The sequence below is a fragment of the Ciona intestinalis genome, chromosome 12, assembly GCF_000224145.3.
Source record: "Ciona intestinalis chromosome 12, KH, whole genome shotgun sequence".
Lineage (NCBI taxonomy): Eukaryota > Metazoa > Chordata > Ascidiacea > Phlebobranchia > Cionidae > Ciona > Ciona intestinalis.
The window spans coordinates 3,246,455-3,268,784 of NC_020177.2; the positions used below are offsets into that span (position 1 = coordinate 3,246,455).

At 33.9% G+C, this 22,330-nt stretch overlaps 7 protein-coding genes across 10 annotated transcripts in view; 2 read left to right on the plus strand and 5 right to left on the minus strand.

Moving 5' to 3' along the window:
• The window catches only part of LOC100186666 (glutamyl aminopeptidase), a 12,370-nt gene extending 11,052 nt beyond the window's left edge, over nt 1-1,318 (minus strand). The window contains exons 1-4 of the mRNA XM_009862186.3: nt 1,300-1,318; nt 708-792; nt 540-633; nt 387-464 (exon numbers count right to left, since the gene is read on the minus strand). Of these exons, the coding sequence (XP_009860488.1) occupies nt 387-464; nt 540-633; nt 708-758 (223 nt within the window). The 5' untranslated portion in view covers nt 759-792; nt 1,300-1,318. The remainder of the gene's footprint in view (nt 1-386; nt 465-539; nt 634-707; nt 793-1,299) is intronic.
• Nucleotides 1,319-1,605: 287 nt separating this feature from the next.
• Nucleotides 1,606-3,180, plus strand: LOC113474772. 2 transcript variants are annotated; one of them, XM_026837166.1, is made up of 3 exons: nt 1,606-1,704; nt 2,035-2,121; nt 2,509-3,180. In XM_026837166.1, the coding sequence occupies exons 1-3, from the start codon at nt 1,683-1,685 to the stop codon at nt 3,063-3,065; spliced, it is 666 nt and encodes a 221-aa protein (XP_026692967.1). In that variant the 5' UTR covers nt 1,606-1,682; the 3' UTR covers nt 3,066-3,180. The 2 variants fall into 2 exon arrangements, with proteins under 2 accessions (XP_026692967.1, XP_026692966.1); XM_026837165.1 differs by lacking the exon at nt 1,606-1,704 and adding an exon at nt 1,740-1,885.
• LOC113474771 lies at nt 3,103-5,048 on the minus strand. Its single transcript, XM_026837161.1, has 4 exons — nt 4,709-5,048; nt 4,473-4,618; nt 4,184-4,412; nt 3,103-3,687 (listed from the first exon to the last, which is right to left on the minus strand). Exons 1-4 carry the CDS (start codon nt 4,994-4,996, stop codon nt 3,205-3,207), a joined length of 1,146 nt encoding a protein of 381 aa, XP_026692962.1. The 5' UTR covers nt 4,997-5,048; the 3' UTR covers nt 3,103-3,204.
• Nucleotides 5,049-6,063: 1,015 nt separating this feature from the next.
• On the minus strand, nt 6,064-9,327 carry LOC100175595. Its single transcript, XM_002124513.4, has 4 exons — nt 8,883-9,327; nt 8,607-8,764; nt 7,656-7,884; nt 6,064-6,600 (listed from the first exon to the last, which is right to left on the minus strand). Exons 1-4 carry the CDS (start codon nt 9,201-9,203, stop codon nt 6,118-6,120), a joined length of 1,191 nt encoding a protein of 396 aa, XP_002124549.1. The 5' UTR covers nt 9,204-9,327; the 3' UTR covers nt 6,064-6,117.
• Nucleotides 9,328-9,605: 278 nt separating this feature from the next.
• Nucleotides 9,606-12,490, plus strand: LOC100176448 (protein C9orf135-like). Its single transcript, XM_002130428.5, has 5 exons — nt 9,606-9,924; nt 10,183-10,307; nt 11,262-11,333; nt 11,643-11,703; nt 12,109-12,490. Exons 1-5 carry the CDS (start codon nt 9,709-9,711, stop codon nt 12,307-12,309), a joined length of 675 nt encoding a protein of 224 aa, XP_002130464.1. The 5' UTR covers nt 9,606-9,708; the 3' UTR covers nt 12,310-12,490.
• On the minus strand, nt 12,390-16,381 carry LOC100178763 (glyoxylate reductase/hydroxypyruvate reductase). 2 transcript variants are annotated; one of them, XM_026837163.1, is made up of 9 exons: nt 16,282-16,381; nt 15,834-15,925; nt 15,341-15,471; nt 14,994-15,112; nt 14,712-14,782; nt 14,245-14,441; nt 13,729-13,864; nt 13,343-13,473; nt 12,390-12,903 (listed from the first exon to the last, which is right to left on the minus strand). In XM_026837163.1, the coding sequence occupies exons 2-9, from the start codon at nt 15,899-15,901 to the stop codon at nt 12,782-12,784; spliced, it is 975 nt and encodes a 324-aa protein (XP_026692964.1). In that variant the 5' UTR covers nt 15,902-15,925; nt 16,282-16,381; the 3' UTR covers nt 12,390-12,781. The 2 variants fall into 2 exon arrangements, with proteins under 2 accessions (XP_026692964.1, XP_026692965.1); XM_026837164.1 differs by having other exon boundaries at nt 15,834-15,939; nt 16,282-16,375.
• On the minus strand, nt 16,379-22,202 carry LOC100181130 (glucosidase 2 subunit beta). 2 transcript variants are annotated; one of them, XM_009862187.2, is made up of 9 exons: nt 22,053-22,202; nt 21,513-21,611; nt 20,902-21,014; nt 20,437-20,580; nt 19,583-19,707; nt 18,935-19,074; nt 18,331-18,435; nt 17,842-17,970; nt 16,379-17,534 (listed from the first exon to the last, which is right to left on the minus strand). In XM_009862187.2, exons 1-9 carry the CDS (start codon nt 22,158-22,160, stop codon nt 17,418-17,420), a joined length of 1,080 nt encoding a protein of 359 aa, XP_009860489.1. In that variant the 5' UTR covers nt 22,161-22,202; the 3' UTR covers nt 16,379-17,417. The 2 variants fall into 2 exon arrangements, with proteins under 2 accessions (XP_009860489.1, XP_002130418.2); XM_002130382.4 differs by having other exon boundaries at nt 18,935-19,080.
• Between the last annotated feature and the right edge of the window lie 128 nt (nt 22,203-22,330).

Here is a 22,330-nt window from a genome sequence, read left to right on the forward strand (position 1 = left end):
GAGTCGATAGTTTTGCCATGGCCCAGTACCTTGTAATGAAAAATAGACCTTTTTGTAAAATTTTAAGAAAACAAAATCGTGCAAACTTTTTTTAAAATGGCATTTAATATCATATAGGCGTATAGCAAAGCAATGGTACGTAACCGTTTTTGTCGTTTTCGGAAATAACCAAACCAGCAAGGAACTTAAAATTAATACATATTCTATAAAAATACCATTTATACCATTAAATCCATACAAGCTGTATAGCACGAATATCGCTTTAAACGGAAAAATAATAAAATTTAAAAAAAAATGAAAAAAAAAGAGTTTAGAAACATTTTATTTAATAAATCTATGTCGTCTTTTACAGTATAGTCTGTAGTATAACGTAAATTAAGTTATACCTAGATCAGCAGCTGTTGTTGTTGTCACTGGTGCCTTTGTTGATGTCGTTACTTTTGGAGGGTCAGTGGTCACAATAACTAAAAAAATTAAAATTAAAACATATATATATATATATAAAAAAAACAAAGTTTAAACTGTAAAGAACCGTTTACCTGTTGCTTTGTTCTGATTTGACAGTCCCACTCCCAGGCCAACGCCCAAGCCAATTCCGATCAGAGCAGCGCAAATTACGAACACTTGCCATCGCTAAAAATGACGTCATTGCTTATTACGTCATCACCCACTGTAGTTTAGGCCTATTTTTACCAAAAATTACTTACCGGACAGCCTTTGCTTTTCTGTGAAGATTCTAGATCAAAATTCGTACTCATCTCTTTTAGTAAAAGACCCTAAATGTCCTTTTACCTTTAAAAAAACAATCTTGTATTTATAGTATAGTATAAGTTACTATGCATACAATTTTCTAACAAGCCATATAGACGTTAAAATCGCTGTGCATTCGCCACGTACATGTCACATACCGTTTGTGATAGTTACCCATTTAATTTTAACATGCCAATAAACTTTACGATTTGCGCTTGCACAACGGTGCGGACATCGCTGCTATAAAGGTAGGCAACGCCAACAAAACGATTTCTCGTTTGTCATAAAGCGAAAATGCATTAACCTGAAAGAATTTCCAAGGAGGTGCCCTTAGTGGGAAAAAACGTTAATCTGTTAAAGAAACGTTAGTATGTTTACTAGGTAATCTGCAGTATGCCCGCAAACAACATTTTTCCGTTCGTTGTCAAACAATGACATGATAATGTTATTTGTTTAATGCCGCGTTGACGCAGTAATAGACTCCTAACAAAAGGTAGGTAAAGTCAGCACTATCCGAAATGGTAAAATATTTTCTGCAGTCTATGTCACCTTGCATGGTATTCTGTTTTTCAGATAAGGCCAAAACCAATCCATTATAATTCACCCAGCAGTCAAAATTGTCTCTCCAGTTTGAAAACTACCAGAAGACTGCTGGATCATGACGTCATGGTCTGAAATTCGTAAAAAAAGTTAAAACTTAAGAAACATTAGTAAAAATTAAATGAACTCAATTAGCCCTTTACAGTGCAATAATCGGTATGTCCTTTACTACAAATCCTTTTGGATTACCGTTTTGTCGCATATGTCGTCACTATAGTTCACTTATATGACGTCATAAGAGTCATGGTTATCGTCACAATGCTTGCGACGGTGTGAGATAAGAAGTCAAGTCTTTCAGTTTGTTCAGTCAGTTGTTTTGTCTCGCAGTTAAAATGGCAAGTCCTAACTCAAAATGTAAGTTAAGTTTTTGTTCAGTTTGCATTCTTTTTTTATTGTTTTGATTTGCAGCATGTTTGTGACATCATAATCAGAAGAATGCTTTGTGACGTCATGTCGAGCGAAAACGAACGGAAAACTTATTTTAAGACTGTTTTGAGACTAAAATCGACTAACCGACGTCATGGGAATATGCCACGTATGACGACGTAAAATTTTATTGTGACGTAACAATTAAAAAAATGCATGTTCTGTTTACGTTTTGCATGGAGTCAAATTGTAACATTTGCAAAATAATGACGTCATAGTTTTTTGTAAACTATGACGTCAGAGTTGATTATGACGTAGGCTACCAGCAAAGGGATTGGAAAGTAGAACCAAGATCGATTTTCGACTTTGACCCTTTGGAAGAAGGAATAGAATCTCGCAGTTTATGTAAGTTAACTGTTAATAAAGTAGGGTGGGGAAGATGAAACACTTCTTCATTTGATTTTCTCGTCCCATTTGGAAGTAAACAAAGAACATTAAAAAAAATATGTAAAAGGTGTTTAGATGGTAGGGTGGGAAAGATGGGACACATTTTCGCTCTATTTTCGCATCTTATTTGATACGTAGTAAACAAAAAACAATCAAGGATTTATGAATCCTTTTGACTCCCATATAACCCGTCGTTAATTGTTTAAAACACGATCAGAATCTTTGGATATTATGTGCTCGAGGTGTTCCATTTTTCCCAAAAGTACTATCGGTCACTTTGTATTATTTTTGATTGTGTACAATAATTGCTAAAAAGCTCTAACGGTCCGTATATGCATTATACAGCCCATCTGCATATGAATGCACCGAAGACAGTTTATGAAGGTTACGGGCAACGAGACCTCGTCCACTGGTGCGTACCCAAAGTAAAAGGTATCGAAGCCAAGCCAGCTATCTCATGGGTACATGGGGGAATTACTCGGCAATCAAACGCTGACCGCTTGGCAGAAGCGAGCTCAAAGTTTGCTAGGTCAGGGGTTCGAGTCAACGGCGTTGATATAAATCAACTTCTTGCCGAAAAGGACCTCGCAGCACAAAACAATACTCAAGTACCAGCTAGATCGGGGGTGCGTGTTAATGGCGTCGATATAAACCAACTTCTTGCCGAAAGAGACGCAGCCGCGCAAATGGAAAACAATACTAAGCTACAACAAGCGCTTCAAGCAGAAAATCGAGAAGAAGTTTTGTTGACGCCGGATTTTGTGTTTTTGCCACCAGCTTTGCCCCCTATGATTGCCCCTTCAGTTTACACACCGGCCCCATATAAGCCCACAATGGCCCCAATTCCGCAGCCGCTTTATAAAAATTTTAACCGCTGCGCAAAGCCATTTTCCAAGCACTGAAAAAGATACATTGCATGTTGAATATATATACAACGAATTTTTCCTTGTGGTTTGGTTTTATTTCATATAGCCGCTTTATATACATTCGTTTGAGTTAAAATATGTGCATAAAATATACAGTCGTATTTCTTTCCTTTTTTTACCGAAAACAGAACAGTATTGCAGTTATTAAACGGATTAAAGCAGTTTTGAGACTCGACATGTATATCAGCAAAAGGATAGGGCAGAATAGAGTGTACAGTTGCACGCCAAGCATGGATACCAGGCGTCCGGCTACCACGTTAATTGAAGAGCTTCTAACGTCCACCAAAAACACAACGCCAAGCGGAATGGTACATGTTATAAATAAAGTACTAAGTGAAGCCACGAGCCGTAAACGAGGGTTAAGCTTTAGTGCTCTTAGGATATTTTTGTTTCTTGTGTTGTTGCTTGGTACGGCCGCTTCTGGCGGTGTGTTAACACCAGCAGACGCATCAGATAGTTCGGTTGCGTTTCCTGATTTCGCAGACGGATCGTTGTCTGGGCCACTGGAGACCGTTTGAACCACTGATGACGTCATGTGGTCACGTGACGCTTGGAAGTGACGTATTCCGGTGACAGTGAGAATAGCAAGAGAGGTTATCTGCGTGAAACGGATTAGTTTAAACGGAGTGTTCGGTTTTAATATATTACAGCTAATGCTAACTAAAGACTAAGGCCTCCATTGGCGAATAGTTAAACTGTACGAATAAAAGGTCATGGTAAATTGCTCGCGTGTGAGATGGCACAAAGTTATGACGATTTGCAATCACGCATAACTGAATTTCACGAGTTGTTTAAATAGCAGTTTCGTGCACTTCCTAAAATACGAGTTTTATGAACTTTCTATAACACGAATTTTTTGCAAGTTCCGCAAAACCAGTGTCATGCATTTTTTACGAGGCGAAGGTCATGCACGATATGGCCTAAAACAATTTTTTATTAGAAATTCATGCACTTTTTATAAAACGAGTGTCATGCACTTTTTACGAGGCGAGGTTCATGCACGAAAACCTAATACCTACAGTAACTTTAAAAATAGAGCGAATAAATCAACATTCCCCAAAAACAATTCCTCAACTTAATAACGTGATATTTACCTCAACAAACCACAGAGCTATATTCACTGCCATAAAGGAATTGGTCAGTGGTGGCCAGATGACTGAACAACCTTTACTCCTGGGGCAAAGTTCGCCCATTGAGCCGGGCGAGCAGTCACATTTCTCCGTGCAGTTCCAGTCCATGACCGCGGCAATGGTAAGAGCTAGCGGCAACAACCAGGAGAGAGCGATGAGGAATGCTGCTTTGCGCCGTTTGACATCAAGATTTCTGAGCAAAGCGGAATGTTTATTCCTAAAGTCGCCACTAGATAACGTCGAACAGTTCTACCTTGATGTATGGCGTTGGCGAGACGATGTTCGTTTGGGCAATTGAAAGTAGGTGCTGTCTAACATGACATAGATTAGAACTGAGAGGTTTCCGCACATGACGAACATAAGGGAGATTGCTCCTGAAGCACACAGCGCCCACATCACCTGGATATAGGGTTTATGTTGGTGACAGCATGTTCGATGACGTAACGTTTGATGACGTCATGTTTTGTGACGTCATTGGCCACACCTCACCTGCATTTTTGGTCCGGGTGGAATAACAGACATGAGAGGTGGCATTAGAAATGCACCGAACTCATCCCAAACGTGGAACCCTAAAAAGCAAACGTTGCTAAGCAACGTGCTGGTGACGCAAGAGTAGACGTAGCTCTGACGTAATAGCTTCTCGCGGTACACGGTGGCCGACAACCAAACTACAAGGTTAAGAATTCCCGACACAAAAGGTATTGGAATCAGTAGTATATGTACAAGCCTGCTTTCGTTCAATATACAATCGCCATCAGATATATTCAACGAAGTCATCGTGAATAAATTTAAACAAATTTTTGTATCCTGTCCAAAAATAAAAATAAAAATAACACGATAGTTATACATATAAGCAGCAGTTAGAAATTTGACAAAAAACTAAAAATCTTTTAAATTGTTTACTAGTAGAACATTCGAAACAATTTTAACATACAACAAATGCATTGCGACTATAGAGCCATTAAAATCAACCAACTAAAGTTAAGATCTGCTTTCGATATTACTTAAGGCGTACCAATATAAACAAGACCGTTGAAATTTAGGCCCGCTACATTAACTCAAGTAATTAGACGTTAAGTACACGAATTATCAGAAGCTAGACTATACCACTTCCCATTAGTAAACTCTCACGTACTAAACTGACCGTACCGAAAGCATAACAAGTTTTGGGCGTACAACAGAGGTAATGTGATTTCCTATACATTTGTACACCTACGTCCTGAACAGGCCTACAATAAACAGAATACTGTTACTGATCAAGACGCGTTCTTTTTTCTTTAACTATAGAGAAAGAACTCTTTAAGAATTAACTGTGTTAAAAAATCTAACCTACCATTTTTTAAAACTGACTGCCACTTTAGAAAACGTAATGCTTTGTTGTATATACATAACAAATATAGATTACACTCACTGCCGTCATATCGAAAACGCACACTCTGTTTTATGAGTCACGATTAAAGCAATGAGGGTCACAGAAATCATCTAGTATAAGCCGAAACACAGCTATAGGCCGTAATTTAGACATCCTAATTTAGGTTCGAAAGCGGGTTACTGGAGTTCGTTTGAATCGTGGAAACCAGGCAAACGAAAATGAATGACTCACTAACAACCTAATTATTTGTATCATTGCCAAGGTTATCTCAGAAAAAAACGACTCTTTTCAGCAACTCGAGACAGATATGTAAAAAGGAACAAAACATAAAATGTCCGAGTTAGTGGGCGAGCGCGTAAATTCTGTACCCCAAATCGTGCTATAACTTAACAAAATTAGGACGTGCGTTGTTTTTATTAGGAAGATGGTACTAACAATAGAACGGTAATTGTTAAAAACGAAACGCTGCGAATATTCTGCATCTTTTATTTTACAGTTTAATACACCGACAATAAGAAGCACAAACTCATTGAAAACAACACAAAATAAAGGTAAGTAACTTGACCAGTGCAAGTTTAAGATTGGCCATGTATTTTACAAGGAGAATAGGAACCAAGAGACAATAGATGTAGATGCACAGCATTGACGTCACGCGGGCTGCAGGCGTAACTAGTTGAGCGCCTCCCACATCGATGAAGAATGTCATCACAAGCGGCAATGTACAAACGAAAAACAATCCGCCAATCAGAGCCACTAATCGAAGCCTTGGAGTCAAATGAAACCACGTGACACGCCTTGCGATTGGCCGAGATCTCTCAGCGTTTGTGGATTGTTTCACGTCTGTGACGTCATTACCTACGTCACAGTCTGTCGTGGCCCGACCGCACTCATTTAAACCAGGTAAACTGTCGTTTAGTTCGCTTGCAATCTGACTCCTAATAGGTGGTGCTCTGGTAAAACTGACGAAATTCAGAACCCCTCGTGACGTCAGGATGAACAGGCTAACAACCTGCAAAAAAAGTTTAATTTTATTCGGTTGAATAATAGGGTGGGGCAAGATGGAACATGTTAGATCGTTTTTGTCCACAACACGATTCGGAAATATGCGATTTAGATGCTAACGGTGTCCCATCTTACCCCACAGTAGTAAACACTTCGTATGTGACTAAAAATTAATCTTCTCCATATGGTCTTATTCTACATGTACTTTATACACGTGTTTTTCGAACTTGGAAATTACCGCAGACTGGAAATTAAACTAAATTTAAAGTAATATCCCATGGCGTATTATTTCCAATAAAAAATTACGGCAAATTATTTCCTATATTGTTATTGGAATCGGCAAGGGATTTCATGTAGACGGTGACTACACAAAGCATATAACAATAAAAACAAACACAAACGGTACTATAACCTGTGACTAATAACATGGCTTCGTCTGAGCCAGTTGTTTATGTTTGCCAAAATTAACCTTGTTACACATTTTACAAACAAAGCAAGTAGACTACACAAGATAAAGATGTTATTGTTACACATGCAGATGACGCTCACGAACGCGTTTGGTCATGTATACACTGTATAGAGTTACAGTGTGATGTCTACTTTTACAAGAGTTACAAGGTATATACACAAAACAGAACGTAGAGTGCATATTGAATAAATGTAACTTGCTCTTTCTTCGCGTGGCAGAAAAATGTCAGTCGTTATAACGGGTGTTCTGTTTTATACACCTCGTGCTAGCTTACATTAACCACGTTAATATAACTTTATAGTTGTTTCTTTGAACGGCCAAAAAATTAGACAACTGATTTTTAAACACTGTTTTGTGAGTTGTTGAATATTATTTTTTGATTTGTTTTATTTGTGGCTGATAATTGGGACCACCCATATTAGTGACCACTGATGGGTTGAAGCAATCGCCATTAAGTGTTTTGTCCAAAAACACATATATACGGCTACAACGGTAGCATCGACGATCCTTGAATTTTAACCAATTGGTCGCGCTAACCAGCACTGCTGTACGGCACTGAGTGGTATTAATACAAATTTCATCATTTAGCTTACCTCAAGCAGCCAAAGACCAACGTTTAGACCAATATAGGAATTAAATAAAGGACTCCACACTCTTGAGCAACCATCACTAACTGGGCATACGTCGCCCATTGCCCCGAGGCTGCACTGACATCTAGCCGCACAGTTCCACTTAAGAACTGCAGCGATAACCAACACTAGAGGGATGAACCATGAGATGGATATTAAGCCAATTGCCTTGCGTCGTTTAACTTGCAATATTCTGTGAAAAGTTGTCATATTACTTAAATTTAATTGTACACAATTAGAAATTTAATTGTACATAATTAGATTACAGTTTTCTGTAATAATAATTGAATGGGTGTAATATATGCTCCACAACGACAGTCTTTATAGCACTGGTGTTCTGTTTCATACACCTCGTCCTCTGTAACGAGTTACTGTATATTTAATTGTTGAACATTTTTGAAAATGAGAGTTGGTAGTCAAATTTGAATTTAAGCATTAAAATTACAAAAAAACGCATAAAGAACTTAACAAGAATAAAAAAAACTCATTTTCTCTCTATAAAACTCGTTTTCTGTATATCGCATTACGTGTAATAGTCACACATCACACATCCTGCTTTTTGTTGATTAAAAAAAGTTTATAGGAAATGATTCGGGCACATTCTTTGGAACTGATACAAAAATAACGTGTCCTGTTAAAACGTGACTGCTGCGGGCACTTAAAGTGTGTTGTTACCGTTAACTACTAGTGCATCCTGTTGTGTGACGTCACGGAAGGCAGAAAAGCACTGTTTATGGGAATTTTGGTCAACAGAACAGCTATATAGTATAGTGGGGTAAGATGAGACATGTTTTCATTCTCATTTAATGTCATATTTGCTATAGTAGAAATACAACAACACAAACAATGAACATGACGTGCTAACAGTATCCCATCTTACCCCACAGTATGGTATTAAAATAAGTAAGAAATTACTTGGCAGTGTTTTCTTCGTTTCCTATCCCCACAGCCGGTGCGTTTCTTGCGTGATGAAAATAAGCGGAATCCAAGAGAACGTACACAAGTGCCAATATGTTCCCACACATAACAAACAGCATGGCTACAGATCCCGATTGGCATAACGCCCACAAAACCTGCATGAAAACGAGGAAGCGGTAATACTGTGTGGTACTTGTGTGTGGGTATATCCAAAGTTGGGTATATATAATCAACAAAGCAAAAGCTGACACACGCTATATTGAGTTACATTACCTGGAGTCCCTGATTCGGGGGATTCAATGACACTTCGGGTTTCAGCAGATATGACGAAAATTCATCCCATAAGTTCAACGTCAAAAAGACCAAGTTGCTAAGCAACAAGCTGGTGACGCAGAGGTACACGTAATTCTGACGTAACAGCTTCCGCCGATAAATTGTAGCTGCTAACCACACGATCAAGTTAATGAGCCCCGAAATGAACATGACTGTGATCAGGACTATGTTCGTCCATTTTGTGCTGCTAACTAAGCATTGTGGCTCTATTAATCCGTCCTCCAAAGTCAAGTTTAGGCTTTGCATAGCTTCTACAATCATTTTTAAAAACTGCTTTCTGTCTAATCAAAGTATATGTTGTTCTGCTGAGCACGTCTGAAAATACATTAGTCACGGGCAATACCGGTAAATTTATAGTGGCTACGTGCATCAGACAGTGCACTGACTAATCAAAAATAAGCTACGTGTTTATACAAAGCGCCAGGCCATGTACTGATATAATACAAAAAAAATCTTGTGAAAACATAATATACCGCGTATATAAAATGCAATGTCGGTACCGTATATATAAGTTATGACTTACAAACTTTTACGTTGCGTCAGTGTCGTTAGGAATGACTTAATAATCACGTTTAAACGTAGTTTATTAATAGTCATTTACAGAAACGGAAAACTCCCCGCTCAATCATTAATAACGCATTTCTATTAATACAAAACAATCGCAAGCCGTTGTCGTGACAACAACATACGCGCCAATCTGCTGCGTTTTTTACTAAAGTCCAAAAAATAATATAAGATAAAATAGGCATTTTAAACAAAGCAAAACATGGACTACCTAGTGATACCAGACTTTGTTGAGCGTAAAGGCTCATTATATTTGCGCTCAGACCACATGAACTACAGCAGAAGCACTCTAAACTCGAACTGGCATCAAGCAAGGGAGGCCGAACCGAAAAATTACGATATTAACAGTTTTCCTATCCCCCCTGGTCGCAATCTACACACTACAACATACGCCAGAATCGGGAACATCACAGATGGGGTAAAATATATAGAAAATAGCAGTAATGTATTTGTTAAAAACGGACAACTAATTTTGCGAAGCAAAACCTTTACACTGAACTAATAAGTGTTTTATGCAATTTAATTTTGATACAAAATTTTACATTTGACAAACATTTCATTGTGATGCGAAATTATACATACAACAAAAAATGAGGCAAAGTTTATGCAATTTCATTTTGATACAAATTTTGATTTACATATATGACAAAAAATAAGCCAAATTAATTTCCTCCAGTCCCTTCCCCTACCTACTACTAAAGCTGCTTTGGAGCAAATTTCACTAAAAGATGATTTTACCGAGCAAGTCACTCGAAAAAATATGATTGACGTGGGTTCTTTTGCAAATGCTGATATCTCAAGGTTTGTACAGCCTATGTTAGTCTACTATATAGTATATAGCGTTTCCTGACATAAGCTATTTTGTCTAAGACTGATTTTTATTACTAAACCAGAATAAAAATAAACATTTTCGATTTTATTTTCCCAAATTTTTATAATTTGAACAAACTCAAGTCTGCACATAAGCCTTTGTAATATATACTGCTCTGCCCATATAGATAGAACCTTTAAAAATATGCATAAAGAGTAGCACACAACATGAAAGTATTACTTATATTTTGAATTTTGATAGATTTTATCTGCTGCAAAATTAATTTGCTGACATAATCCACAACTTGCAAAAAAATCATGTTTTCTGATGTCCTACTCTGCAAACTGGCTAATAACACATCTTCCTATTTATTTATAACCTTTTAGTGCAACGTATAATCTGTATAGTGTTGCTCTAATTGCTAAACTAATCAGTAAGCAAACAAACAGGTTACAGATTTGATATAAATAATTGAGTACTGCCAGATTAACACAGGTCACAGTATGATTATATAAGTGTAGCCTATTAACCAGACACTCAACTTTGAGTCAGAAGGGCCCAATTACACTAATTGTAAAGTCTAACAAAATTAAGGCCTTTTTCATTCTTTAATTACAATTCTAATACATAACATAAACACATAACGATCTTGGCTAAATTTACTATACAAAAACTTTATAGCATTGTGGCATTATTTAGAATTGGTTAAAAAACAAAAGCCTATGCTTTTAAACCTATAATGTATTAATACATATATAGGCCCATATTAACTATTAATATATACAAATACTGCATATAAATGCCTAACTTAATTAAACTAAAAAGGCTTCCATTCTTCAAGCCTATTGTTTGTTATGTATTTTTTAACCAATAATATTGAAAAAAAAAATCAAAAAGCAATATATCAGTTTCTAATTCTGTATTTTTCCATTATGACATCATAGAAACATCCCTTCAGCACCAAATTCAGGATTTGGATCAGTGTTGCCACGTCACCATCCTGATCATGATAAATTGTAAGTAGGAAACACTGGACTTGCCTGTTTTCTTTCTGGCTGTTTATTTGTATGAAGCCATGGGTGCCACGTTTTGCAAACTTTATTTAACATGCAGTTACAGTCGTCAAATGCAAGCATACTTTGCAGAGTACGAATAAGCAAAGAATTAAAAAACCAAATCATGACAACTGTTAAAAAGATTTGCTACCTGCTAATTCAAACCTAGCTTCGGCTCTGCCTGTTTGTATAGACACCTAAATGATTGAAAGATACCTACTTAATTCGTCTTTTGTTTTAACAACTTTCTAACAGTTCTTACTCTACCAGGCATTTGGAGACTACACACCGTGCAGATTTCACTGCCCCCTACCCCTTTACTCCTGCTCCAGTAAGTTATACCTTTCTGCTCTAAGCAGTTCCCTATTGGTCATGACTTATTTAAAGCACAAAACCAGTTTAAATTGACCAAATACTTTTTTTTAAAAGACTGTATTTAGAATGACCAATTTTCCATGGTTTATAATTTCTTTGTTAACTTTCCTACTGGAAAGACCTTTTTTAAATTAAGAACTGGTTTTTGTCTTTTTCCATGTTTAAGGAGTCAATTTATTTAAGATTGTTCAGTTTCTTGTTTTTTAATTTGGTTTTAAATAAGTCACTCTACTTGAAAAGTAGATTTCCCTAGCCAGCACATTAGCTAGTATAAACTAATGTATTGTAATGTGCATTACATTATAACTACTAGGTGTAAAGTTAAAACTACTTTATTTGCTACTAAAAAATAAATTTTCAGGAATGCCCTCCAGAATTTGCCGATAATTCAGCCGCGTACAGAAAATGCATTTCCCAGTTCACTGACACAGCAGATTATCGGCGAGTCGGCAAAAACACTTGGCAGGACGAGTCAGGGGTTTACGCGAATACCCACGAAAAACGAAGGGTATTTCCCTCAACCAATCCAATTCCAGAACGCCTAACTGAAGGATTGTTATAATTCGTACAATTTTATACACTTAAAATTTTTTTCCACAAAGAAATTATCGTTTTGAAGATAAAATTAAATATTCCACAAAATGAAATAGTTTTTGTATTTTTGATAGTGGTAAAAAAATTTTTCTGCCTTATACTCTTTTCCCAAAGTACCGTTTTAGAAATAAAATAATTATTTTACAAGACTTTTTTATAGTGGTTACAATTTTTTTGCATAATATGTTTGCCGCAGACAAAGTACTGTTTTAGAGTAAAATTCAATATTCTACATTTCTGCAAGATTGTTTTTTTAATACTAGTAAAGTTTTTTTTGCTAGTAGTAATTTTTTTTCCTATTTTTTTCACAAGGAAAGTACTGTTTTAAAGATAAAATTAAATATTCTTTAAGACTTTTTTGATACCAGTAATAGTAATTAATGAATAGTGCGGAGTGCGTTATAAACAACAGTTTAAATAAGTGCATGGTGTGGGTTGATTTACTGTTTGTATTCTGCCGGCATTTCTGTTCCATCAAGGCCACATATAAGATTCTGAACAGCTAACATTGTCATTTCCATTCTCGTCTTTTCTGTCGCACTTCCGATGTGTGGAGTCACCACTGGAGGGATAAGATAGCTAAATTTTCTGATTTTGATGGTAATTTATTTTAAATTACTTTTTTTAATGAAAAAACTCTGAAAGTGTTTTTTTACAAGATTTATTTGTATGTAGGCTCGAAATTTATAATTTAAAAAAATATCCTGAAATACTGGATATAGTAGTAAAATAAACACTTGAATTAATAAATAAAATAATGTTGATTCTTTTGTTACGTCAGGAAGTTTTATAAGTTAGTGGACAGCTTTTATACACCTTGTGCCTGCTAATAATGTACCACAAAACTTTGTAGGCAGACAAACTGTTTTTTTTATTTTTGTTGTTTATTTTTGGACATATCTTTTTTGTTGTTTATTTTCGGACAACTTATTAGTGATTCTAAGCACTGTACAATGACACCCCCTACATTATCTTATTTTTAGAAAATATTATTTTCCTACCGCAGTTTTTAAGGGAAAACAGTGGATGGTCTGTAGGTAGGGGTTCAGGGGTTGTCACATCAATACCGGCACCCCGGATTATGTTATGTGACAACGCATGGTACAAGTCCTCTTGATTCACAACTCCGCCCCTAAACATAAAAAATAATTTTGTTTTATCAAACATTACAATACACCTTTTAAAAAAATTAACAATAGCAGTAACACTACAATGAAAACTATAATTTGAAAGGGTCAAGTTTTGAGGCAAGTTTTACATGCAAATTATTAAAATGTTAAATCCTTAAAATTATTCAATACATATTTTCTACAAGACTGTCCATTATCAATATTAATGCATATGGCCGGACATTTGCATGTAATTTTTTTATTCAAAATATTCCCACCTTGAAATATTAATAAATATGGAAGAATTTTTCATTTTTTCGAAAGCGTTTTTGTTAAAAATCCCAGCTGTTGATTTGTTGAGAGCACAACATGATATAATGAAGTCACTTTCATGTAATAGATCATGAAATGAAGCTGTGATGAAATCATATGAGTTGAATCACAACAATGATATAAGTTATTAGGATTTTTGTTTATTTGTAGATTTTTATATTTGGTATAGTTTAAAACAATTTTTTTTACGAAACTACCATTTAGGTAGCTGCAAGACATTTTAATCCAGATTACAATAAATTTCAATTATTTCAAATTCCGAATAGAATTTGAAGTTAAAACTTGTAGTTCGGGAAAATTAAATAAATAATCACCTACAAAGTTACATACGTGGTAACTTGTAAGCTGGCACGAATTGTATGAAATAGAACATTAGTGTTATAACTGTAGTTGCCCGGCCACATGAGATAAATAAGTTACAAATATTTATTAAAAAAAACAAAAAAAATATCAAATCTTACCAAATTGGACTCCGAGGTTTTTTTCAAAGTTGTTATTTTTTTTGTTGGCAGTATTGTACAAAAATTTTTTCACTCCAAAAGCTTTTAATCTTTGCACAACAGCTGTTCCAATCCTCCCCAGCCCAAATAAACCAACGGTAGCCCCATCGAGTGTTGGCCCACACATCCACATTAGTTTCCAGGCACCCCAATCCCCACTGTACGTTTGGATAAAAATATGTATGCGGCTTGGGCAATACACTTCTTGGTAATTTAAACTAAGTCACTAATAATTTTATTATTGAAATGATTTAGGCAATTGAAATAAGTAACCGTAAAAAGGACTAAAAACCTTATTGGGAAAAAGACATTAGATTACAACCAAATCAAACATAACTTAAGCTGAACGAATAATTTATGTAGCAGTACTGTTCTAACTGGAATAAAGTGAGAATTATAACACAACATGTTAGCTTATATAAACCTACTTTCTTGCTGCATGCGTTCCTTCAACAATTCTTCTAGATGTGCTGATCAAAAGCCCAACAGTTAGTTCTGCCTTTTAAAAAACATTACGGTATAAACAAAGAGCTCTTCTGGAAAAAACAACTATTGTATTAGTATTTTACCAGAAAAAATAATAAAATTCTTTACCTTTTCAATATAATATGGTAAAATAAACTATTTATAACATTTCATTATGCCTTAAAACAAAAACAACAGAATAAAATGTTAAGTTTACAATATATACAAAGCATTGCTATGCTTACTGTAGCTGCAGTTAAAATATCAGGCGTGTTTCCGACTTTTATTCCTCGCTTCGTGCATTCAACCGTATCAACGTGATCGACCCCAACAGATATTGTACTCACCACACGGAGGCGCTCTCCTAAAGTTTAAAAAATGGAATCAAACAAAAATAGTTTTTGGATCAAATAAAAATTGGAAGTAAATAAATCTAAAAAATATTAAAATAAATATAATAATAAAAGTCAAAAATATGGTAATATTTTATTAAAAAGCAGTACAATGTAAAATGGTATATTTAGCAGAGAATACAAAAGGAAACAATCTAAAAAAACAAAATTAAGTTTTAAATGTTATATAAGTCACTGACCTGCTTTGTCAAGTACTTCTTTATTTATTTGGTCAGTTAATAAACATAAAACACCATCTTTGTCCTTGATTTTGCTGAGTAATGTTGGTCTAGGTATTACCTCATCTGATGGCCAAATATCAACTTTAAACCTGGAGAAGCATAAGACTTATAAAATATGCAATCTTATAAAATAAGCAATGTAAGAAATAGTATTTGTATAAAATGACCAACGCAATGCATTAATTAATTTTTTGAGCGGGAAATCCAAAAATGTGGTGTACGTAACTTTTATCTCTATGATTATAATCAGTTACGAACAAATGGCGGTTATAAATAAATTTAAAAAGATGGGAATTAATGGGAAGACACATACACGCTTTAAACACTACGCAAATGCAACACAAAACAAGCATTTGAAAAACTAAAATTTGCTTGTTTTAAATTATAACAAAAGATTTTCATTTGAAATTATCAATAAATGAAAGGTTTTTAACTTTGAATGTAAAAATACCTCTCTCTTAAAAGCTTTAACGCAGCTCCTGGAATATTTCTTGTGATCAAGATGTCTAACTTTGGCATTTCTTAAATAGTTTCTTGGCGTCACTGCATACAAAAAACTTCAAATTTCATTCAAAGATATGCAGAACCAAAATGGTTTAACATATAAAATATTGGTTAAAAATGGCTGTCGTTTTTAAAAAAAGTGTAAACAGTTACAAAAACAGGATGTATTAGTGAATCATTACCAATCAGAACCGGAAACTTTTAAACGCTACTTTTACTGTGAATGGCACATATTTCACAATGCTCATAAAAATATTAGATTTCCCATTTTTACTTGCATATTGCAAATACTTTTAATGCTCATAAAAATAGAACAGGTTCCCTGTTTTTGTTTTATATTGCAGATACTTTGTAGAGCTTATAAAAACATATAACAGATTTCCTTGATTACTTACCAACCAGAAAATGTAGACTTTGCTTGTAAAATTTTCAAAACCCACCAAAATTTACAGCTTTTGTTTTGCTTACAAATTTTACTTTTAACACTATTACCTTTGAAAAAAGATTTGCCTTAGTGTTATTATAACACAAAAACTGTTTAATTCTGTAAAGTCAAATAAATCAGAACATAATTTGTGTCCCACAGTACAATATCATTTAAATTAAAATGTACACAAACATAAATCCTTTATTGAAATCAATGCATAGAAAATTCTGTTACTCCAAGTATGAGAAGAAGTTAAAATCCAATTAAAACGCTTCATATCAAGAATATAGTGGTAAATAGTTTCCGAAAAAAATCATGCATTTTTATTGATAATAACGTTTTGCCAAGTCTGGCAAATAGATTACCGTTTTGTTATATTTTTGCCCGAAAACCATCTCCTAAAATATGTATGCCTGGTAGAAATAGCAGCAGAATAAACAATATACATTTGTTTTAGGCTTATAAAGATTAAGACAGCATTTTTAGTAGAGCAATATTTTATAACAGTAAGCATAATTTGACTCAGCATCATTTCCATAAACTTTCAATTTCTTAGGAAAAAAAAGCAGTTGAAAGAAGTGAAGAACATTGGAAATTTTTTATGGAACAGAATGTTTAAAAAAAAATTTAAATTGGATTACAAGTACAGGTTGTGTCAATTAATATAATTAGAGCTGGGTTTATAACACAGTCAAGGACTATAAGTTAACTTAGATAATAATGCAATAAAATTTATTGTTCAAAATGTGTTCTGATTAAGAATCTGTTCTGAAAACCTGGATTATTTTTGGAGCTACCAGAATTGCAATCTAGTTGGTCACAAGACTCACAACCAAAACCCAGCTTTAAATATGTTAAAAAAAACTAAAAATTTAAATTCTATTTAAATAAATGCATACATCTACGGAAAAAAAACTAAGAAAACACATCACAGCACTACCTGAACCAACAAGACAATTTTATGAATTAAATAAATTGAACCCAAAATTGCACTGTTTATTTGGATGGTTTAATGTAAGACTAAGGGTCCAGTGGCATAAACAGATGCAGTTGGATCCGCAACAGAGTTACTATAGGTCATTCTTAGCTACAGGTTACTCAAGGTCACGTTTCGTCCAATGGAGGGCAAGCAGCAGGAGTGTCAAATTTAACGACGTATATACACGTTTCTTTTTCAGAAACATATTTGATTTTGTCCATTGAACCGCACTTGAATGTTATCTGAAAAGAAAAGGTAAAATTAAATGGGATTTACAGACTTAAAAACGATTTTCCAGTTTGTAGAAAAATTACTAACTGTAGCTAGTAAAAAATGGCACTAAAACAACTATAAGACATTAATTCGGTTAATGATCACAACGGATTTGAAAAAATGTATGTGGTATACTAACAGACAAAAAAGGTTTAGTAAAATTTTGAAATCGGGTAAAATACAAAAAAAACTATACTACTTTATATTATATACATATATTAAAAAATCTATATATATATGTATATATGTTGGATGGTTAAACTTAATCTAACTCACAATAGTTGTTCTTTTCTTGCCATCAGGGCAATGGTCACCTCTACCATTACCCATCACTAATCTAAAACCTTCATTCTGGTTGCCTTCAAGTTTTCCACCAGCTCCAATTAACCAACTGTCTTTACCATTCTGGAAAACGAAATACATTAGTCATCACTTTTTAAAGTGTTAAGTCATAAAAATTAAGCAATTTTAACTTGCGAAGAAAATATATAGGCTATATAAAATATATAAATCTACATTAAATACATTACTTTTATATTTTTTAACCAAATTGGTCACCAGTTTTGTATTATAGTTACTATGTATATTTTTATTAGTCAATGTTTTAATTATTAGTCAGCATTTTTAGGTTGCAAAGTAAAATTAAAAAAAATTATATATATATATTTTTATTTAACAGACTAGTTTACATATTACTGTATTTTTCATTTTTTTTTTAATTTGATTTTAAAATAATATAAAATAAAATAATTAGATTTCACTTACCTGCGTTGAATTATGGTAAGGGCAAACCTCGTACATGTAACCGGGAGATTTGAAAACAAAGCAATCAGTGCTGAGGGTGTAGAACTCACCTTGCTCGCCAAAATTCTGTTGGTCAAATTTATTTTGTAGATTTAGTAAAGAAATAGGAAATATATATATATATATATATATATATAGAAGAGGTATAGTAAAAAAAGTACAATGCATTGGCAGTTTTTATTTTTTTAATAAAATCTAGGGTGACGTTATTAAAGTACAGTTACACTCATAGTGGTCAAACATATGGAATCCCACTTTATGTAATGTGGAAAATGTAAATATACTTTATCTAAGCTTGTTTGTATAGACAGCTAACAACAGAATAAAGACTGTTCTTCATTAAAAACTGGAGTGTTAAAAAATATGACTTCACTTAAAAAGTTGGGGTAACAAATAACTGAAAATGAAAAACACTTTGGCACGGGTGTATGAACACCCGTGTTATAACAACTGAAGTTTTCCGGCCACGCAAGGATAAATCAAGTTACATTTAATTATTATGTAAATTAAGGCCTATTTTAAACTACAAATTTTTAAAATAAACAAACAAAACTTTAGTTCTTACCCCTTCATGTGCATGAGATGCCCCACGTTCAACATAAGCTTGCCTTGCCACTGATCCTTCATGTATTATATTATTCTCTCTCATCTTAGTATGCTCATAATCCATGCAGGTGTCGCGACATGGGGCAAGCTGTACATCATCTGAAACTTACAATTTATCAAAATCAGTGTCATTAGTCATTGTAACATTGCAAATGAAGAATTCTCGGGAACGTTACAGAATAGGTTGTTAGAAAGTGTTAGAGGTTGGTAGTTTGGGGTTGGTGGTTTTAAGGGTTAGTAGTCACGTTAAACTGCTAGCACATAACATATGCGGGTGGGGGGAAGGGGTTCTTCACAGCACCGTCTATTCTATGTGGGTGAGGCTCTATGTCTATAGCATGGGATATATGCGAAAGTTGGCCCATTTCCCATAGTGTGCTACAACCAAAACCTATTTAGTAAGCATTGTTGTGTGCTGTGTATATATCATTGTTAAGTAAGCTAAAAAACCAGACTACGTTCTAGAAGTAGTTGAATTGTAGGCCAAAAAAACCTTAAGCTTCTAAAAAAATGGAACACTTTTCAATTAATCAAGGGCATAAATTTCCATGTGAGAGCCGAAAAAAGTGATGACGAATTATCAATGTTTTAGCAATCTAACTCATACCGGGTAGTTTAAGGTCTGGAGACACGGTAACGCCTTTCCATTCGTCACTACCGTCGCAACAATCACATATACCATCGTTAACACGAGATGAGGGTAAATATTGGTGCTCAGGTTCACAGTAAAACCTATGGAACAAAAAATGCTCAATAAAAAACAGTTAAATGCTAGAACTGGCATGATGTTTGGTAATCTGTTGGTGATTATATAATATGGTGATTATATGATATATAGAATATAAGGAGAATAAAAACCATAAAACTCTTTTTTAATATAATATAAACACTGAGAATATTTTTAATATTTTCTTGGATTGTTGAAGAATTTACAGCTATTTTATGAAAAACAGATATATATATATGTAAACAGTTTTATTCGTATATATACAAAAAACATAAAAACTGTTTAATATTCTTCTTTTTAGCCGTAAATTAATACCCTACAGACTAATACCATGACATAAGCGTATTTCTGTAATCTGGGACTTATTTATTTCAGTCTTCTTATCATAGAGCATGTCATATGGTTGAATAATAATCCTGCATTAGCACATTTTACTAGAAGAAGCACAGACAGCATTAATAAATTATTTAATGGGGCAAATGACCACTGCCTATTTATTCTATAGCGAACAAAAGTTAATTTTTGTTGTATTTAATTGTCTTAAAAGCTGCATTTCTATATAGCCTATGCTTGTTATGTAGAATTTTTTTTAATACCCATTGGCCTATGCTATGAATATGTGATAAATTGATGATAATTCATCAATTAAAAGTAGTACCATACACTAGTCATAAAATATGGTCTATAGAGAGCGCTGGTTTCCCAAAATATAGTTTTCTATAGAAAACACTCACTTTCCGTTTTTACAAGCTGAAGTTCCTGGTTCATCACTTCCATCTTCACAGTCGCAATAATCGTTGTTAACTGCTGACCATGGAACGCTCTGGTTACCGGCAAAACAAGTGAATAATCCTTCCTTTGATGGAACGTAAAACTTTCTACAAAGTTTAAGGTGTTTAGATATGGATAGATATACAGAATATGGTTATGCATTTTTGACCTAGTAAAGAATTGTCTGTAAAAATAAGTTAAAAATAGTACATTATATTTTTTGAAAATTTTAAGTAAAAACAGTTTTTTATAGGTGAAAATGAAAACCATTCTTTAATTATTTAATTTCTTATTAAAAAAAAATACAAGAAAATGACATTTTTTAAGAAATTCAAAACTATCAGAAAAATGTATCGTTAATGCTAAAAACTATATTCTATTTCTTAGTTTATTGGAAAGATATATTTTAGTATCTTTATTTTACAAACCTGTGGTCAACTTTTACACCTCTTAAAATTGTCCCATTCACTTTAATTCCTATTTCTTTCGCAAGTTTTTGGGCAAACTTTGGATTTATGTTTCGATGTATCTCTGGTGGACTCTGAATATAAATATATATATATATATATAACTGAATAAATATTTGACAAAAAAACTCTTAAATGTACAGTCCGCACAATTTTCAAATTGGATAAGCTCCGGACTTCTCTCCTTTGACAAAAGCTGGACTAGTAAAGATTGGCTAACAGCAAAAATAAAACCCACAGACCTAAAGGGTGGGCCAAACTAGCTCATAAAATAAAGGAAATATTGTGTCTTGTGTGTACAGTAACAAAGGTCAAAGTTAGAGTAGTGAACAAAACAAAAATATTGAAATCAACAGTTAAACAGCAGTAGTTATGATTGCCTTAACCCAGTTTTTACTAATAATGGGTTGTCTAAATTGTCAGCCATACAGAAAAAAACAATCACCCACAAAGTTACAAAAGTGATAACTCCTAAGCCGGCACGAGGTGTATGAAACAGAACATCCATTTTATAACGACTGCCGTTTTCCTGCCACGTGAAGATAAAACAAGTTACAAGACAACAGCCTTACCACAACATGCATGTTAGAATATTTCCCCTTATTATGAGTTTCACTGCCACTGTTCAAAAGCATCTGTTGTGACCGTTGCAAATTCTTCAAAATGCTTGCCTATATGTAATCAACAATGGATTTAAACAGCTAAATTATGTTATAACATTAGCTCGCTAAACTGTGTTATATTTATAACTTAGAATGTTATGTTATTTCTGCTAGACTGCTACTATATTATGATATTATAACAGTTGTTTATAAAACCCTTATGAAGTCTTGCCAAATGGCATACAAAATGTTTAAATAAAGTTAACATTTTATAAATCAGATTCGCTGAAAAGGACTATTGTATTAAAATATTTAGTAGCCTATTCTACAATTAAAAAATGAAACAAAAACAAAGGTGGCATCTTATATTAAAAACAGTTCATAAACAACTTTTAAGTAATGGTGTTATTTTGAGGCGGTAACATATCATAAACAAATCATAATAAATATACAAGTCTGTACAATATCTTACAAAGTAAATAAAATAAATTATCGACAGTAGTATAGTACCTGAAACATCATGAAAAAAACCGCAGTTACAAATAAAGCAATCAGTGTTTGGAAAGGGTTTGAACGCCCCCCCATTAATCGAATTTGTCGTTGCGTTGGTTGGTCCATTATGATATAACAATATCCTAAACCCCTAATTCATTACCTACTGGAAATTATAAAAACATATGTTAGTTTTGATAACAAGGATTGAGAATTGAGTTCTTGTGCGTAGTGCCTGAGACAAATTATGGCGTGCATAACAAAAAGTATGTAAACAAAATCGCGTGTGCACCTGC